Consider the following 18,235-nt stretch of genomic DNA (forward strand, 5'->3'; position numbering starts at 1 on the left):
AATTGGGAAACGTGGCCTCAACTCCACTTGCAGAGTTATTTCTGCAAAACAGAAGTGTCTGTACTCCAGAATTTCTCTTCCTAGAGTACCAGCATCTAATTATGCGGTGGGCAGCTGCAGTGACTGTCCTGCTGCTGTTTGCTCTGAGTCTGGTACTTGGGGGTTATTTCCCCAGAACCCTGTGCAATTCTTTACGCAAAATTATTTTCTTTTTCTTTTTTTTTAATTTTTGATACAAGAAGCAACACTTTAAATATAGAAAGGCTCAGTAGTGTGTCTGCTTAAAGAACCATTAATGTCGACAGTGATGTGGAGATCTTTTAAATTGTCTAAAATTAATTAGTTTTTTGGTCTGAACAGAAGGACACTCTGGGTGTAGAGTCTAGGTATGAAAAGTATGGAGTACCTTTCATTATTCAGAACTGTTTTAATTTCCTGACTGTTGCTGCTTTTATAAGTCTTTTCTCTGCCACAGTATGAAAAATGGTATTTTAAAGTCTATTAGGGGCATTTTGCCTTGTGGCCACTCTTTTCAATTTATTTTTGCTATTGATGCATCTGCCATTATGATATAAAAAAGGCATTCACTAACTTGCATTTAATTTTCTACCTGAATTTAGGCCACTGAGCATTAGGGACCTGGGGGCTTCAAGCCCCCTTTTAGAGGAGTAGTAGTCATCATTGTTACTGTGAATCCTTTTGTGCATTAGATGTTCTTTCAGCTGTATAGTTTTATCATATGTAGTTTCAGTAGCATACGGCAATGTTCTTGGCTTTGAAGCTTCAGCTGCATGAAAGAGTCCTAAATCTCTTTTCTGTAGGTGTGGTGGTGGTGGTGGTAGTAGTAGTAGTAATACACAAATCATGTGACACCTTAAAGGGGATCCTAAATCTTTCCCTCATAGGTGTGGTGGTGTGTCCCGATCCGATATTGGGGAGGGTTCTTAAACAATCCCGAGAGTGAGATTAAGACACAAATGAGGTCAGATGCTGCATAACCGTATAAGCTTTATTTTCTATAACAACTAATTAGAGCGATAGGACAGAGAGGAAAAGAAAGGAAAAGGTCGGAATCCCTAAGCAAGAACACGGTAGAGGCGCAACTAATTACCATGACCAGGGATCCGGCAATGTTCTGTCGGTCTGATGATGCTCCACATTCCTGGCTCCAAATTGGTTCCCCTCTCCAAGTTGGTTTCCCTCTTCTAGTTGGTTTCCCTCTTCTAATTGGTTTCCCTCTCCCAAGGAGTATGCAGTCTGTCTTTTTTATAGTCCCCGTCCCCACAGTTTGTCCGCCCATTTCCACGGGGCTCGTTGTTGCAGGTGCCACCCCGTGGTCCTCCGTGCACGCATGCCCGGGTGTCCATGGTGGTCGTGCTGGCGAGGGGCCGATCTGTCTCGCCGTGGTTTCCCCTCCACCCGGCTCATGCGTAGGCGCAGCTCGATGGGGGACTGCTGATGTCCTCATCTAGGGCGGATGTGGTTTTCATCGGGGACTGTGTGTTTCCTTCAAGGTGTGCTCATTTATGCTGAGTCAGGAAGTGGTCATCGTGGAGACAGCGATGTTGAGACATACTAAAAGTCCAAAAAGTTCCTTACATGGTGGTAGTAGCAGTAGTAGTACTCTCCGTACTGATTTACAGTGGTGCCAAGGCTGCACAGAAAATAAATACTGTGGATTACTTCTTCTCTGATGTCTTTGAGGTTTAAAAAGTGTGGTATACAAGATACTTTTGTAACTATTAGTTATGTATCCAAATTTTTTTTTTACAAGACTGACTTTAGGTAACTAATTTCTCTGTACTTTGATTTCTCCATCTATAAATTAGAAATAATTGGTACTTACTTTGACAAGAACTTTTAAATAAGCTGATAGATTGGGATACCAGAGAGTATGAATTATTCAGGATGTGCTTTACATCATAGCAGTGCTTGGAGAAATACTGTAGAATAATATTTGATGGCAATTGAAGTTATGACATTTGATTACTGCTCACATGAAATATAGTTTTACATCAGTGTCTCAGTAGCTGTTACATAAATGTGCAGTTGAGGGCAGGATAAGCTGTATTTTCCTTGTGGTTTATTATTGTAAGGATATCTTAATTAAGCTTAATTTCTTACAGGAGGTGCTGAAACAACTACAAGGAAGTATTGAAGATGAGGCAATGGCATCTTCTGGACAAATTGACTTACTGGAACGACTTAAAGGTAAATCTGGAATTATGTTTTAAGTAAGTTCATTTGTTTCTCAGTTGTTTTTTTCTTTGGGACAAAATTTTCTAACTCACCTGCATCTTCTTACCAGTGCTGACTTTGATCATCACGCATAGTCTCTGTGCCTGTTATTTTTGCTAAGCATTTTAAAACACATTCTCAAAACACCCCGTTTCTATGCTGCTTTTATGCTTTTGCTTCTCTTGCCCTAGGGCTTCATGTGAATTGCTTTTGATATAACTTGCATTTCATTCACTTCTTCAGAAAAAATACCTTTGTTTAAGTTAATGATAGATTAGTTCCACCATTTTTCTAAACTTGTTTGCATGCTTTGCCCTCTCCATGTCATGTTACTGGAATTATATTTGTCACGCTGCAAATTGATGTATGCCCCCTTCCCTAGAGCATGTGCTGAAATGTGCATCATCCCATTATATGACATGTGCAAAGCTAGCCCACACCACTGACTCCCTGTATACATCTATTATCCCTACTACTCTACCAGAAATATTGTAGGGGATGTCTGCATTTAAGGGCCCTGTGATGAATGGAGTTGTAGTCATTTATGTCGCAGTGAAGCACCTGCAGGATCTCTGATAAGCTGTTAGGAACTGGGCCACAAGAACAATTTTTATGATATTTATGCAAAACTCTGCCCATTTCTTAAGCCTTCTGGGAAAGAGGCAGGCAGACTCATGTGGGCATACTGTTCTGATTGTCAGAATTGCATTTTGGCCATCTGCTCAGATGACTAGTATTCTACAAATGGACCGTTAAGATTGGGTTTGTTCACATTATGTTCTGTGGATTTCCATGCAAAATGTTTCCATCAAAAAAATCATGGATTTGGTCAGGAAATAAGAAATTAATTTAGAAATAATCTTCTAAATCTGTGCTGCTGAACTTCAGCTATGAAAATGTTTACTCTTTATTATTCAGAACTGAACTTGGAAAGTACCAGTTTTCCTGGAGTGAAGTTACGACCAAAGGTGTCTGTGCGTTCATATGGGAGCCGGGAAGGGTCTGTGTCAAGCCGTTCAGGAGAGTGCAGTCCTGTTCCCATGGGATCATTTCCAAGAAGAGGATTTATGAATGGAAGCAGAGAAAGCACTGGTTATTTAGAAGAGCTAGAAAAAGAGAGGTAAATTTCTTCGTTTATTCGTCCAGTATGGATTGACTTCTATTTTTAACACGAAAGTTTACTGACACATCTAGTATTTAGCTATTGTGCATGTGGTTTTAATCACTGGTATATTTATCTTGAGAGATAAGGAAACCAGGAATCTATGTTACATTTAGATGCGCACACACACACAAAAATCTTAAAAGCCATATGTTTTTCACTGCTTCTTCGTATATGCATTTCATTAATACCCTTTGTTGGCTGAAGGTTATTTTGTTTTGATCAGCAGATTGTGAGCATCTGAAATATACTTAGAGAGAGGTGTTGGAGCATCCCAAATACCTCTGTATCCCCTCACCACTGTTGATAAGTGCTGAAACTGTAACAATGTGATGGTGCAGCCTCTTTCTTTTGTTTGCAAATGGTTGTAACTGCCATAGCTTGTTGATCTGTTATTTACTGTTAGTAGGCATTTACCTAGCGGTTCTGTTCTCTCAGCAAAAAATGTCAGCTAAACAAAACCATTTGCTCTTATCTTCAAGATGTTATTCCCATCTGATGTTTTGTGTTGACAAAATCATGGAATTTCTTTTCTTGGGAGGTAGTGGTATCCATGTAGTAGGAAGACCATACTTTCAGGGCATAATACAGAATTGTATCACTTTATCAATCACTTACAAAGGAAAAGCAATGTAAGAGACATGCAGCTGTTTCCACTGAAGACATCTTTATATCTTAAAATGAACCTTGCTGAAATTCCAGATGTTTTCAGAGGCCTGTCTGTAAGACAGGATTTCCTAAAGATTAGATCACTGACAGCTGCTTAACGGATAGAATGTCAAGCTGGGGGCTGCAAAACCAAATAAACAGCAACACTATTTTTATGCCCAGTAGTCCTTAACAAGCACATTAACAAGTGGAAAAAAATCCACTTTGTAGTCATAGTACAAAAGTTTGGCAGGTAGTAAGTGGTTTGTGGGCAACCCTTCAGAAACCCCTCTTCTAAAGGGCCTTTTCTGGTGTTCAGTAAAACTGTCAAGAGCTCAAAGGAGTACACTTTTCCTCCAAGGTACTATGTCTAGGCCCCTTTCGTTCCTGTCAGTAGAATGAAAGTAACTTCCCATGGGTCCATACTGTGCCTCTTCTAGCAGCCATTTTATTTTATCATTTTTCTAGTTAGAATCACTAATCCTATTTGCTCTATTGCATAATATTTAGATTCCTGAGAAGCTCTATAGAATATTCAGGAATTTGTGAATCTCTTCCCACTTGTTCATCCCAGTCTTCAAGAATGTAATGTGTCTGTCATTTTCCATCTTAACAGAACAGTGTCCTTGTTTGTATTCTTCCAGTGCTGATTTTTACTATGTGTGATACTGAAATATTTAAGTATAGTTAGGACTTTAAGTTATGAGTCAAGTGAACTCCAGGTCACTTGGAACAAGAAGGATTAATTTATAGCAGCTGAAGTTCTTCAAGGTGATTAGCACCGCCTGATTTATGATCTGTGATCCTTTCCCACTGTCATGGATTCTAAGGTGATAGTTCTTTGGACATTTCTCTCGGCAATAAAGACAGCTTAGACAGTGAAATGGTCTTTATTCCAAATAATGCTGAAAAAAAGGGATAAGGATATTTTTATTTCAGATGAGTTTAGGCAGTGTTACTGTCACAACTAATGGCGTAAAGATGCTGTGGAGAAGATGATATCTAGAGGCGTGGCCAGATCACATCTGGCTTCATTATTGGTGAAATGATGAATAATCCAAACTGCCCCGTTCTTTATGCTGTTTCAGGGGACATGTAGAAATGTGTAGAGCATTGATGTGGACTCTGGGTAGCCAAATTTATCAAAACTTTAGGTGGGGGCTGTACGACCACGCATCTAAAATCACTACAACTTCTGACAGAAAATTAAGCACTTATTTTCCTATGCTTTGCGTCTGAACTTCTTTAGAATATTTACTAAGTTTCTCTGCTTCTAAACATGTATGTAAACACGTGTTACTTGCTAATAGAATTTTTTCTGGCACTTTAAACAGACTTTCAAAGAATTCTTGGAACTTGGCAAGCCTCAAAATATTAAAATGATTTAGAAAAAAATAACATTATTTGGAAATCTGCAGCAGGAGAACTTTGCTACTCAGGTCTTAGCACACTGGCACAATATATGCTGCTCATGGGCAGCAGTGTTTGGGCAAGGACCAAATCATGTATTAAATGTGTGTGAAATTGGCAAATTCACAAGATGTTTATTAATAAAGTAATTCACTAGGTATTTATTAGTGTAAACAAGTAAGAAACAAGAAAAACCCTAAAATTCGTTTTGTGTTGAAAAAATTATTTAGCTTGGCTAAATGTGATCTTCTGAGGGGAAGAAAATTAATCAATTGATTCACTTACCAGAATGATGAAATTGCCTGTTTCTCATTTGCTTAGCAAAAAAAAAAAAAAAAAAAAAAAAAAAAAAAAGATTAAAAAATGGGAGATATATACTTCTAGGTTGACAATTTAGACTAAATACACTATTCATTAAATATCTCCTGCTTTCTCTCTGGCTGTTTTCAGGTGTGTTTGGTAAGACACTGTATCAACAACAAAACTTTTCAGAATATGCTGCAGGTTACGTTTTTTTTTTTGTTTTGCCTTTTGCAGTCAGTAATCTCAACTTTGTAAATTTCTAATTTACCAGTAAAGATGACAGTTGTGTAATGATTTTTTTATGTGAAAGTGTTTCTATGCCTTGTTTATCCCTTCTGGTTTATGCCACTTCATTTTTTATTTTCTTAATGTTGATTTTCAGCATCTTCTCTGTCTCATGTCTTCTTTCTCCCCCTACTGTCATCTCCCTTTGGCTGACTATACAACTTACGTAAGTCTCTATAGCATCTATCAGCAGTGTTCCATTTTCAAGATGTTATTTTATCAGCTATCAGTTGAAGTAAAGTTATTACTTGTAATTGTAACTTAGTAGGTTAGCAAATAGTTTGTTTCCCTTCTCCCTTTTAACTGGGAATAACATTGACATAATTATGCAAAAAAGATTTCCAAAAGGAGAAACCAGTTTTCTGTATTCATTCAGTCAGCTTCATATATTGTTGGGAACTTCAAAAACACTACATTCAAGAAGACTGTCACCATACTGACCCTTCAGAAAAGCAGTTCAAATTGTAGGCTTTTTGTTAACTCATAAAAATAGTGTAAAGTTCCAAAAGATTGCTTCATCTGCTTTGCTGCATTCCTACTGAACCTGACAGTGTATGACAGAGAACAGAATTTTCTCTGATACTGTGAAAGTGCTGATGTAAACAATTTTGGGATATAAAAAGAGGGAATAACTGCTGGGTTTTTCCATCTTTTTCTTCCATGATCAGTAAACAGTTCTTCCATCTTAAATGGTCTTCTAACCTCAAGAAGTTCTAGAAGGCTGAGTAGCCATACTCCTAGTTGGTGTAGTATCTGATAGTAATGTGAAGTGCAGGGAACAGTTTATCAGACACATCTACAGAGACCTGCTTCTTATTTTCAAGGCAATTGAAGTAAAACCTGCTATAGTTGTACCAACCCTTCAGGCTTTGTGCTAAGAGACCCTAAAGACCTTGTTGAGACCTAAATTCTCATGGAGCAGTGTTACCAAACTAGTAATCCCAAATAAAGCATTACTCAGAAGCAAAAGTAACACTATTAAATTAAAGGAGTCAACCTCAGGTCATGCATTATGTTATTTATGGAGCACTGATGGTTCCTAAGTTCTCTTCTGGCTTCTAGCATCCGTTATGCATGTCAAAGCAGATTGAATGACACAGTGTCTCACAAACTGAATACCCCACATTTTACAAGAGGGTCTTAATCACATGTTCACTTAGCTGAAAGTAAAACTCAGTTCTTTGGCATCCAGAGGCAGAATTAGTCAGTCCTTTCACATTTGCAAATCCTCATATGGTAAAAATATGTTTTATAAGGATTGCATTAATTGTGCTTCTACAAATATAATTTCACAAACTGGACGCAACTGGTTCATGGGCACCCAGGGTGGTAAAAAGGGAAGCCATGAAGAATGCCTGCATGTGCAGAGGTCAGGCACCCCGGGTATGTCTTAACAGGATGAGCAATTGGGAGGCCAAAAAAACTACTTTCTCCACAGGCTTTCCCCAAGCCCCATCTTACTATCTTTTCCTTCAGTCTCTCTAAAGGACTTAAGGAATTCCTGCCAGCCCCATCCTTGTGGCTGAAAAATTACTGTTTTCCTATAATAACTGCTACAGTTACCTGTAACAGTAAGGTAACTGTTGCTTCTTTTCACTGATTTTGATTTTAAACCTGTCTAATGTAAAAGCTGCCCAGTAAATGACTTAATGTGTGGTCCTGGCATTCTTAAAACAGTTCTGTTTCAACATAATTAATCAAATCCGGAAATTTATGTAATTCTGTTCATGTTTTAAAACATTTGGCACTCTTAGATGTGTGTAGTTTTTCAGTCTCTTGCTAATTTCCTGTTTGAACACTGGTCAGGTCACTTGCAGTGGTTATAGGGTATAAATGTTAAGTCATCAAAAGTAGTTTGAAACTTTTAAAAGCAGGAACTAAGTCTTAACAGATCCTGTAAAACACATATTTTTAAATCCTTTCTTCTACATGAAGTTCTGTCATGTGGAAGTTTGATTATGTTCATCACAAATCATGACTGGGATGCATTATCAAAGTAGTCAGGGGAAATTTGTATTTTTGTTGTATGCTGTGGTTTTGTTCCTTAACAACTTACAGTAATTATCCATAATGTGTTTTTGTGATTTGTGAAAGGTTCATATGGCTGTTGTTCAGAAAGTCTACAACCTCAGTTTAGAGAGAGGGATGCAGAAGTTAAGGGATGGAAAACAGTACCAGGAAGACTTGTATGCAACTTTCTGTCTTCTGGATAAGTGTTGATTTTAGCATTTCCATTAATGGTAGTGAGCAATATTAAAATGTCAGAAGGAAGAAGAGTGCTCACAGAAAGCATTTATAAGAAACGGATTAACATATTTAAAAACAAAACAAAACAAAAAACCCACAGAAAAAAAACAAGAATTAATTTTCTGTATTCTCCTACTAACCAGGTTTTGCTAGAAAACTTTAATACATATTTTGGAAAATGGTGTAACAGTGCACGCTATATAACTGTATTGATAAAATTCACAGCTCTGTAAATGTATTTAATGAAGGACTGATAAAATAATACATAAAATTTCTAATACATTTTTTTCTTTGTAGTCTGCTTATATTAATCTTCCTATCTTTCTCATAGGCTACTCAGGTATGCAGTGTGCTTATGATACCCATTTAAAATGTTTTAAACAGCTGCAAATGCATCCTGTCTGTAACATTTGATGGAAAAGACACTTCCAGAGTATTTTTAATACTCATAGAAATAGCTTCATTTTATGTGCTGTACTCATCGTTCTGGTATGGGTGACAAAGTTAGTAAGGAGACACTGCAAAGGCAGATGAGATAATTTAATTCAGTAATGTGATACAGGGATGTAAATGCTCCTGTAACATTCAGGCCTTTTGTTAAAGGTAGTTTGATGCATTGTACAAAGTGTATTGTCTAAAAGAAGCAGGATAGAAGTTAACACACAACTAATAACTGTTTTCTGCTTTCAGAAAATGCCTCTTAGCTTTAGATTTCAAAGTGAGTTTATAGAGAAATGTAGGTATTTTTCTCTTTTATAGATGTGAACCTGATATGCAGGAAGCTAGTGACTTGCTTAGCACAAAGGAGTGGGTACATTGTTTAGCCGAGGCCTGGGAACTGCACCTACCATCTCAAATACCTTCTTAGTGCCCTCTTCAAACCTTGTTTCTCATTTAACATTTTTTATGGGTATCAATGCCTATTTCTGTAGTTACATACGGTAATGAGGTCTTAATAGTGAGACATTTCCCTTTTTGTTTTTAATAGATCTCTTTTACTTGCGGAGCTTGAGAAGGAAGAGAAGGAAAAGGACTGGTATTATGCCCAGCTTCAGAACCTGACTAAAAGGATTGATAGTCTCCCCCTTACTGAAAATGTAAGTACCTTCAGTATGCTTGGTCATGTATCTGGCGCTATGATCTCTGTTTAGATGCTACTATGTGTTTTTTATGATTTGGTGACATTCTCTACTGTCAGTTTTAAACATTTTTTTATTCTCTATGTAAAGCTAACTTAGTCTAAATAATGCATTTTTCCATATATAATTTTACACATTAAAATTCATAACTATCAGTAAAAATGTCAGTGATAGAGATGATCACTGAAAAGTTATTGTGACAAATGGATGTCAGTAGGCTGCTTCCTTATGTCTATTCCCCAGAGGCCTTTTCTCTATCCATTCTGTTATTTAGCGGATTCTTTTACTTTTGAGGGCAATATTGGCCTAAGAGACAATTTACACAGGAGCTCTTAATTCATAACAACAGCAAGTGGTGCTGTAGCCTATGCAGGTATTATTGCTCCAAGCTTTTAGCTTGGCATCTTGAAACTATTTATAGTAAGTCAGCATTATCTGGGATAATGAAGATATATCTCAGATAGTACAGGTTTTCCTGTTGTTGGACCTCAGCAACTTGGATAAATTTGCAGTGCATTCTTTCACACATAGAGTGTTGGGAAGACCTGGTTCCTCATCTTTAGAGTCATATGTGATCAGGAATCAGTCAGCCTCCTGGAAATGGAAACAAATGGAAACACTTCTGTGACTAGGGTGAAACAGCTGGACTTAAGCAAATCTAACACTAAGTCATGGCTGAGCTATCAGAGCACCAGAAGGAAAGGGAGAAGGCCTGAAAGGGATCTTGAGGAAGTGCAACCCATTCCAAAAGACACTGGTAGCTGTATCTGTGTCACTGTATTATCTCTCCAGTTTCATAGATAATGAATTAACAATTCTTCTTATGATTAGAATTCCTTGACATCTTCACTAAATCTCTCTTGTGGTAATTATACTCATTGCTACTTACTACAGCCACAATGGCATCAGATTCAATTTTTTTTAATATCATTTTACATGTTTGTAGATGACTGTCTCTTTCTGACTCTCTGAATTGACCTTGGTGAAGTCTTTTGGGAGGTCTGCTCTTGAAGAATCTTGCAATCTGAATAATTGTCCAAAGCCAGTGAAGTGTTTTACTCCTGCCTTGAAAAATCTATCAGTTGGAATGTCTTCCCTTAAGCTATGTTGTAGTTCCTGAATTGAACACTTGTGGGCCTTATACAGGGTAGTTAAAAATAGATTAGATAACAGTACTATGAATACCATCACTATGTGCAGTAGTTTGATAACTATGAATATTTATGAAAATACTGATTCACATGGCTCCAATAACAATTTTGTTGGTATGCTGATACACGTTTGTAGCCAAATGTTCCAGGCTTTCAATGAATGATACCATCTCAATGTTTATCTATTATATTTAGTTATTTGACAAAACTTGCAGGTAGTCTGTTGGTTGAACAACATTGTTCTTGTTTTTAATAATGCAGATGTATTTTAAGGTTCTATTATTACATGTTGGTTTTTTATGAAGTTTGGTGTGGAAAAGCAATTGTTCTGCTTTTGTTCAGAGAAATACCTAGTTTGCATAAATGTTATTTACTAAAATGCTTTCTCTGTACTTCAATTTCAGTTCTCCTTGCAAACAGATATGACCAGAAGACAGTTGGAGTATGAGGCAAGGCAAATCAGAGCTGCAATGGAAGAACAACTAGGTACTTGTCAAGACATGGAGAAGCGAGCACAGGTATAGTTTGTCTTTCATTATTAGAAGGAATGGAAAAAGTTTTCTTGCATTTTTATTAAATTATTGGTAGTTGTATTTTTAAACTGTGTGTAAACACAGCGATACCTTAGAGCATTTAGGTAACCTTTCAAATACAAAAATAGCAGTCAGAACATAGGAAGTAACTACTCAGTAGAAAGTACCCTCTTCTGCCTGTTTAAAAGGCAACTTATGAATAGGTAGAAGTAGTCAATTTCTTCAAAAGAAAGTATTTTTTTGTGATTATTTGCTTATAATTTATTACCATTTTAGCCTCAAACAAACACTTGTTTGCTACTACTTTATTTTGCATCTGTTGTGCTGGATTTTTTCATGCTTTTAAGTTTAGAATAAAATACAGCTATTATTGTTAAGTTTCCTTAACCAGAAACCATTTATCAAGGAATAATCTTTGAAAACAAGGTATTCAAGTAAAATGTAATTCACATATCTGGAAGTTGTTTGCTCTCACCAAGAGTTATTTTGCACTCATGATGAGAACATGTACAATTCTGTATGCAAATCAAGTTACATACATTTGGAAGTATAACTCAGAATGTAATTGTGTGGAACCTGTAAATGGAATAATCAGTTGCTTGCTGGTTATAAAACCTATTCCCCACAGTAGTAGAGTGACAATTTGAATTATTTATTTCCAGAGGTGTTAAACAACCAGCCTGGTAAGATAACCTAGTTATTTATGTTACATAAATAAGTCCTTTCAATAAAAATAGTCTCTTTAGGCTCTATTTTTCTCACTAGGTTTACTCAATACAAAATTTTGTTACACATGAAACATTCCTAGTTAATTTTGTTTGTGATTAGAAAGCTACTTTAAATTTTATAGTGAGTAATTTAGTAGTACTTTTCAGAAAATTCACATGGTTTTAAGTATATAGCAAAACAGAAATCCTGCAGTTGTTAGGACTGTGCAGGGAATTGTCTATATACACATACTCAAATAGACGTAGGTTCAGTCTGCCTGGATAATAACTGGCTCTGATCTGGAAGCTGTATGGCTGTGTTACCGAGATTTTTTAGCAGTGGTGATGCCCTGCATGAATTCAGCTGTACAACTTGTGTCAACCAGTCCTGAGTGAAGGCCAAGCAGACTCAGGGTTCTCTGCAGATGTTAGCCCTGTTGCAGAAGAAAGTGTTACAGCATCAATACTAGAACTTCTGGGAAAGTTCTCTTGCTGCTAGTAAGCTTAAGGTAGAGTAAGGTGAATTAAGCTAAATAGGTAGGCTAGACTGCTGGCCAAATTCTAAATGTACTCAGGCAGAGAATAAATTAATTTTTTCAGAGAAACAATTTGACTGTCGTTATATCATTATGAAAGTAATTACGTTGTCCCTGAAGTAGCTTCTTCCTTGCTTGTTCTTTTTAATCTTTTTTTGGGGAAAAAATGCTACCAAGAAGATGTGGAATATATTTTGTTTCTATATATTGTTTTCTAAATTAATGTTTGCCCATGGGTTTATCACAACTGTTTTACTCTCTATATATGTATAACACATACTTACAGAAATTACAGTGTCTATTGTAGTTCTATAAAGATCATAAAATAGGAAGTAATTACTTCTGCATGTGATTGTGGATTTGACTGGTAATTCCCTTTGGTTTCATTTTACCAAGGACAGGTGCCAAAAGTGTGTAGAAGTTCATTGGTGTACAAACACATAAGAGCAGATTCTGAATTATTTTACTGCGGTGTTTAAATACACAAAGTGAAATATTCATATTTCACAAGTATGGTGAACTTGCTACCTTTTCAACTTCTTTCTGCTCTGTATTTATTCCATTTAACTGATTGTGATACACAGTACAATGGAAAATGTAAACTGAAGGGAACAGTTCAGCTTTGTAAAGGCTGGCATTGAAGACATCTCTGTATGAAGAGTCCCAAAGATTTTTCTGTGAGAGAGCTGATAATCTGCTGTTGTCCAAGAATACTTACTGGAGCAGTGAAATCCAAATAATTTGTAACTTTAAATGTTAAGTTACTTTGTCCAACAATTTTATATTAATAAAGGTGATGAGTAAATATAATAATGAATGGTAATATATTACAAAAAATAGGACTAAAACGTGATGTTTCTTGTATAGGTTCTAAAACTGAAACCATTCCTGGTTCAGTTGTGTACTTCTGTTCTTGTGTGTTTGCCGTTAGGCTCTACCCTTTTGTGGCAAGAAATGCATTTTTTTTTTCTGCTTATACAGTGTTTGGTACAAAATGTACTCCTGTCCAATAGAATTACTCAGTTTCCCTGAAAGACAAATAATGAGTTAGCAGAAAGAAGAATGATCTGATGTTTAAATCTCTAGACTAAAATTGGGAAGGGTAGATTGAATTCTTGTCCTTTTTGAGGACTCAGTGATACTGGGCAAATCATGCCGTATTTAGGGTTTTTTTCACCTGCACAATATTATCTCCCCATGTTTTAGGTGTGTACATACAGATATTCAGATTGTCTTGATCCTCCGTATAAAATAAATTGCTGGTTACACAGAAAGAAACTAAGGAGAATTCAAGTAATTTTTAAAGATAATGAGAGACATATTCTGTCAGTCATGCATCATGACACATCACAAAGTTATTTCTAGGAATGTATTTTCATTATTTTGCTAATACTTAAGAATTTATTGATCCAGGAGCAAAGCAAGGATGAATTACATGTTTGGTTCATGTTGTACAAAAGCTTCTGTGTGTGCAGCTTTCAAATTTTTATTAGCATTTTTTCTGATACTATACTTTACAAATTCAGATCAAATTTATGTTTTAATGTTCATAGCTTTGCATCTCTACGAAATGTTGACGTTTATGAAGCTTTTCCCATAGTTGCTTATGATGCATGTTTCAGGAATTCATTCTGTTCTAATGCTATTTAATCAGTTCGGTGTTCTGTTCATATCCTAATACTATTGGGCTAATTATTTTCTGTCAAATTTTAAAGTCAAATAATGTTAGTTTATTAAATTATCAAGCTTATACAGGGATATATAACTTCATACACTTACTGTTCCACAGAATCATAATGCATCCTCTGTGTCACGGTACAGCTTGTATGGAGTATATGTATCCTGCAACATTTGGTTTTTTTAACATTCCTTTTACTAACCACAGAACAGTTGCTGTGAGGAATGAGTAGCAATATGACTCTTAAAGACATACTGACATTTAGAGATGCTTATAAAATCCCAGACAAACCAAAGAAGAATTATGTAGTTTTCTTTGTACTTAGCCTATTAAATTCTTCAAGATTTGTAGTAGAAGAAAATATTCAGAGGCTGTGCATAAGCAAAACTCCCACATTCTTATAGTAACTGAATATAATAGAAGTCATTCAGGATTTCGTACCTTCAAGACACTCTGCGAATATAAATCTCTCCCAACTCTCTGTAAGGCAAGCAGAATTCTAACATTTGAGATGAAAGTCAAATAGTTTACTAAAGATCTACACAAAATGTCAGTTTTAGAAACAGGAAAACTGTGCAAGTTAACTAGAGCATTTTTTAATACCTTTATGTATACTATGTAATGACTTATTATATCCAAATGAGTATCAGTTTTATTAAAAACCCAATTACTCACTATGTTTTGAATGTTTGCGATCATGGCTATGTCTTATTGTGAAGAACACTTGAATTCCCACATGAATGAAGTAGTTTTATTGTGTAGTCAGTTGTATTTGCAAAGAACTCTTCATATTGCCATTCTACACAGTAAGTAAAAGGAGTTTTCGAACAAAATCAGACATGAAAATGCATTCATTTCAGGTGAGGGTGGCGAGAATTCAACAAATAGAGAAGGATATTCTTCGTATACGACAGCTCCTACAATCACAAGCAGCTGAAGCAGAGGTTAGTGAACAGTTACTTGCCTTCTTTTAATGATGGTATGTATCTTTTTCTAAAAAAACCCACAGATTATTTACATAAAATGGTAAGCAGGTTTACTTCCATCAGCCAGTAATGTCACATTTAATCAACTGGTCAATATATGTTGTCTGTTACTTGCTCTCTTACCAGTGGAATACTTGGATTAGTCTTCATGTTAGCTACATTGCACTGTAATCTCTAATGATGTATCAGTTAAGAGTTTAACTTGCAATTTCATTAAAAATGCCAATGTACAATGCATTATAAAGGCTGAGTCTTGATTTTAGCAAATAATTATAACAATCAGTTGTACATGCCTTTCTAAATATGAATCTCTGATAAGCACCTTCATGTTTTGCTTGTCTTTTGAGAGAAGATTTTAAAAAGGGTGAATATAACTTCTGTCAGATTTTATTACAGAAGCCTGGCATATTTTTAATGTTTAAGTATTGGGTCCTATATTAAGAAATACAAGATAATGTTTCCTGTAAATTAGAAAATCCATAGTGGTAATTGCCATTAGCAAAAACTGCTCTCATAGTGGAAATTCACTTACAAGGTCAACTCCCATTTCTTTTATTGATAAATTAAATATAAATTGTGTGTTGGACCTGAATATTTTATGGTTTTTCTTCACCCAAAATAACTACTCTGAAAGCTCAGAGCAGCATTTGGATTACTAAGAGATGTGTATTTTTACATTTACATTTTTACACTTAAAAAAATAATAGTTTCATAATTCCAGGATTTGGGGGGAAATCTGGTTTTATAAGTGAAACAGACAGTAGTGTATATAATCAGTTACCCATTACTTTTGACATACTAACCAAGCCAGGTGTTTGTACATATTGATGAGATCCCTCTGAGCCTTCTCTTCTCCAGGCTGAATAGTCTCAGCTCTCTCTCTCTGCATATGAGAAGTGCTCTAGTCCCCACTGTGGCCCTGCACAGAACTTGCTCCATTAAGTCCATATCTTTACTGTACTGAGGGGGCCAGAATGGGACACAGTACTCCTGATGCAGCCTCACCAGCTAAGTAGAGAGGAAGGATTGCCTCCCTCAACCTGCTGGCAACACAATTCTTAGTGCGGCCCAGGATACTGTTGGTGTTTTTGCCACAAGGGTCCGTTACTAGCATGTTCAGCTTGTCCACCAGGACTTCCAGGTCCTGTTCTGCCAAGCTGCTTCACAGCTGGGCAGCCCTCTGCATGTACTGGTGGTGCCTGGGGTTGTCCCTCCCCAGGTGCAGGTCTTTGCACTTCCTCTTGCTAACTGCACGAGCTCCTGTCAGCCCATTTCTCCAGTCTGTCCAGGTCCATCTGAAAGGTGGCTGAACCATCTGGTGTATGATCTCCTCCTCCATGTTTTCTGTGATCTGCAAACTTGGTGAGGGTGCACTGTGTCCCAGCATCCAGGTCATTAATGGAATAGTACTGGTCACAGTATTGACCCCTGGGGGACATTTCTAGTGACTTGCCTCCAACTGTACTTTGTGGTACTGATCACAACCCTCTGGTGCCCAGCTGGTGTTCCACCAGTTTTCAATCCACATCACTGTCCACTTATCTAACCCACACATTGTCAGCTTGTCTATGATGACATTATTGGAGATAGTGTCTGAAGGCTTACTAAAGTCGATGTAAAAAGCATTATCTGCTCTTCCCTCACCTACTAAGCTAGTCACCTTTGCAGAAGGGTCAATCCTGACTTGCCTTTTGTAAAACTGTGTTGACTGTTCCCAGTCACCTTCTTGTCTTTCATTCTTCAGGAAAGCTTTCCAGGATTTCCTCTATCACCTTCAGTCACCTGCAACTGAGGTGAAGTTGACTAGCCTGTAGTTTCTTTGATCTTCTTTCTCACTATTGGTGAAGATAGTGACATTTGTTCTCTTCTGGTCTTCAGGACCATTTCTCCCTGATGCCATGACCGTTCAAGAGTGGCTTCACAGTGACATTGTCCCTCTCCCTCAGCACTCACAGGTGCAATCTGTGGGGCCATTAGGACTTATATATGTTCAGTTTGTTTAAGATCTCCCTAACCTGATCCTCCCCACCAAGGGTAAGTCTTCTTGCTCCAGACTTTTGTTCTGGTCTCAGGGACCTGGATTCCTGAAGGGTGATTTTACTGGTAAAGACTGAGGCAAAGAAGGCATTGAGTGTACCTTGGCCTTTTCTGTGTCCTGTGTCACCAGGTCCCTTTCCCCATGCAGCAGGAGGCTCACATTTTCTCTAGTCTTTCCTCTGCTATTTATGTACTTGTGGAGTTCCTTTTTAGTTGCTCTTCACATCCCTGCATGATTGGACAGCAACACTTTACTCCTGGGTCACTTGATCCCAGGTATGCCTCTTGTACTCTTCTTTTTAATGCTCAAGTTCAGTTAGGAGCTTCTTGCTCATCCATACAAGCCTCCCACTGCTCTTGCTACTTGTTTCCTACTTGTTGGGATTTCTTGAGCTCAGAGGAGGTGATCCTTGAATATCAACCATCTGCCTGAGATCCCTCTTCTCTGCAGGGCTGTATCCCATGGGATTTTTCCAAGTAGCTAATACCTGAAGAGGCTGAAACCTGCTCTCCTGCAGTGCAGGTCTGTGGTCCTTCTTTTGGCCTTCTCCCTCCTTTTTAGGATCCTGAACCCTACCGTCTCATAGTCAGTGCAGCCAAGGCTACTTCTAACTTCCATGTCTTCAACCTTTTTTGTAAGTATCAGGTCCAGCACAGTACCTCTCCTTGATGATTATTCAATAAACCATGTCATGAAGTTGTCATCAGAGCACTCAAGAAATTTCCTAGCATGTTTCATCCTATTATTGCCCCTCCAGCAGGTACCAGGGTGGTGGTTGAAGTTCCCTATGAGAACCGGGACCTGTACACATGAGGCTTCCTCCAGCTGTTTGGAAAAAGTCTCATCTCTTTCTTTTCCCTGATCAGGAAGTGTTTAGGAGATGTCCACTGCAACAGCACCTGTATTGGTCTGCCAGCTAATCTTCACCGATAAGCTTTTGACTTGACTCCTGACACATCTCCAGGCAGAGCTCCATTCACTCTAACTGCTCTCTCGCATAAAGGACAACTCCACCTTCTCACCTTAGAATCATAAAATCTTTTAGGCTGGAAAAGATCTTTAAGATCATCGAGTCCAACCATAAACCTTACACTGCTAAGTCCCACTAAATCATGTCCTTAAGTGCCCATCTATATGTTTTAAATACTGCCAGGAATGGTGACAAAACCACTTC

The 18,235-nt window shown here is 37.3% G+C and overlaps 1 protein-coding gene across 2 annotated transcripts in view; it reads left to right on the top strand.

Annotated features, from left to right (window-relative positions):
• Positions 1 to 18,235, top strand: part of APC (APC, WNT signaling pathway regulator) — a 62,713-nt gene that overhangs the window by 16,764 nt on the left and 27,714 nt on the right. For both annotated transcript variants that reach the window (XM_026865347.1, XM_026865348.1), the window contains exons 2-6: positions 2,127 to 2,211; positions 3,157 to 3,358; positions 9,282 to 9,390; positions 10,988 to 11,101; positions 14,898 to 14,981. In XM_026865347.1, the coding sequence (XP_026721148.1) occupies positions 2,127 to 2,211; positions 3,157 to 3,358; positions 9,282 to 9,390; positions 10,988 to 11,101; positions 14,898 to 14,981 (594 nt within the window). The remainder of the gene's footprint in view (positions 1 to 2,126; positions 2,212 to 3,156; positions 3,359 to 9,281; positions 9,391 to 10,987; positions 11,102 to 14,897; positions 14,982 to 18,235) is intronic.

The sequence above is a fragment of the Athene cunicularia genome (assembly GCF_003259725.1).
Source record: "Athene cunicularia isolate RWA chromosome Z unlocalized genomic scaffold, athCun1 chrZ_part1, whole genome shotgun sequence".
In the NCBI taxonomy this organism is placed as follows: Eukaryota; Metazoa; Chordata; class Aves; order Strigiformes; family Strigidae; genus Athene; species Athene cunicularia.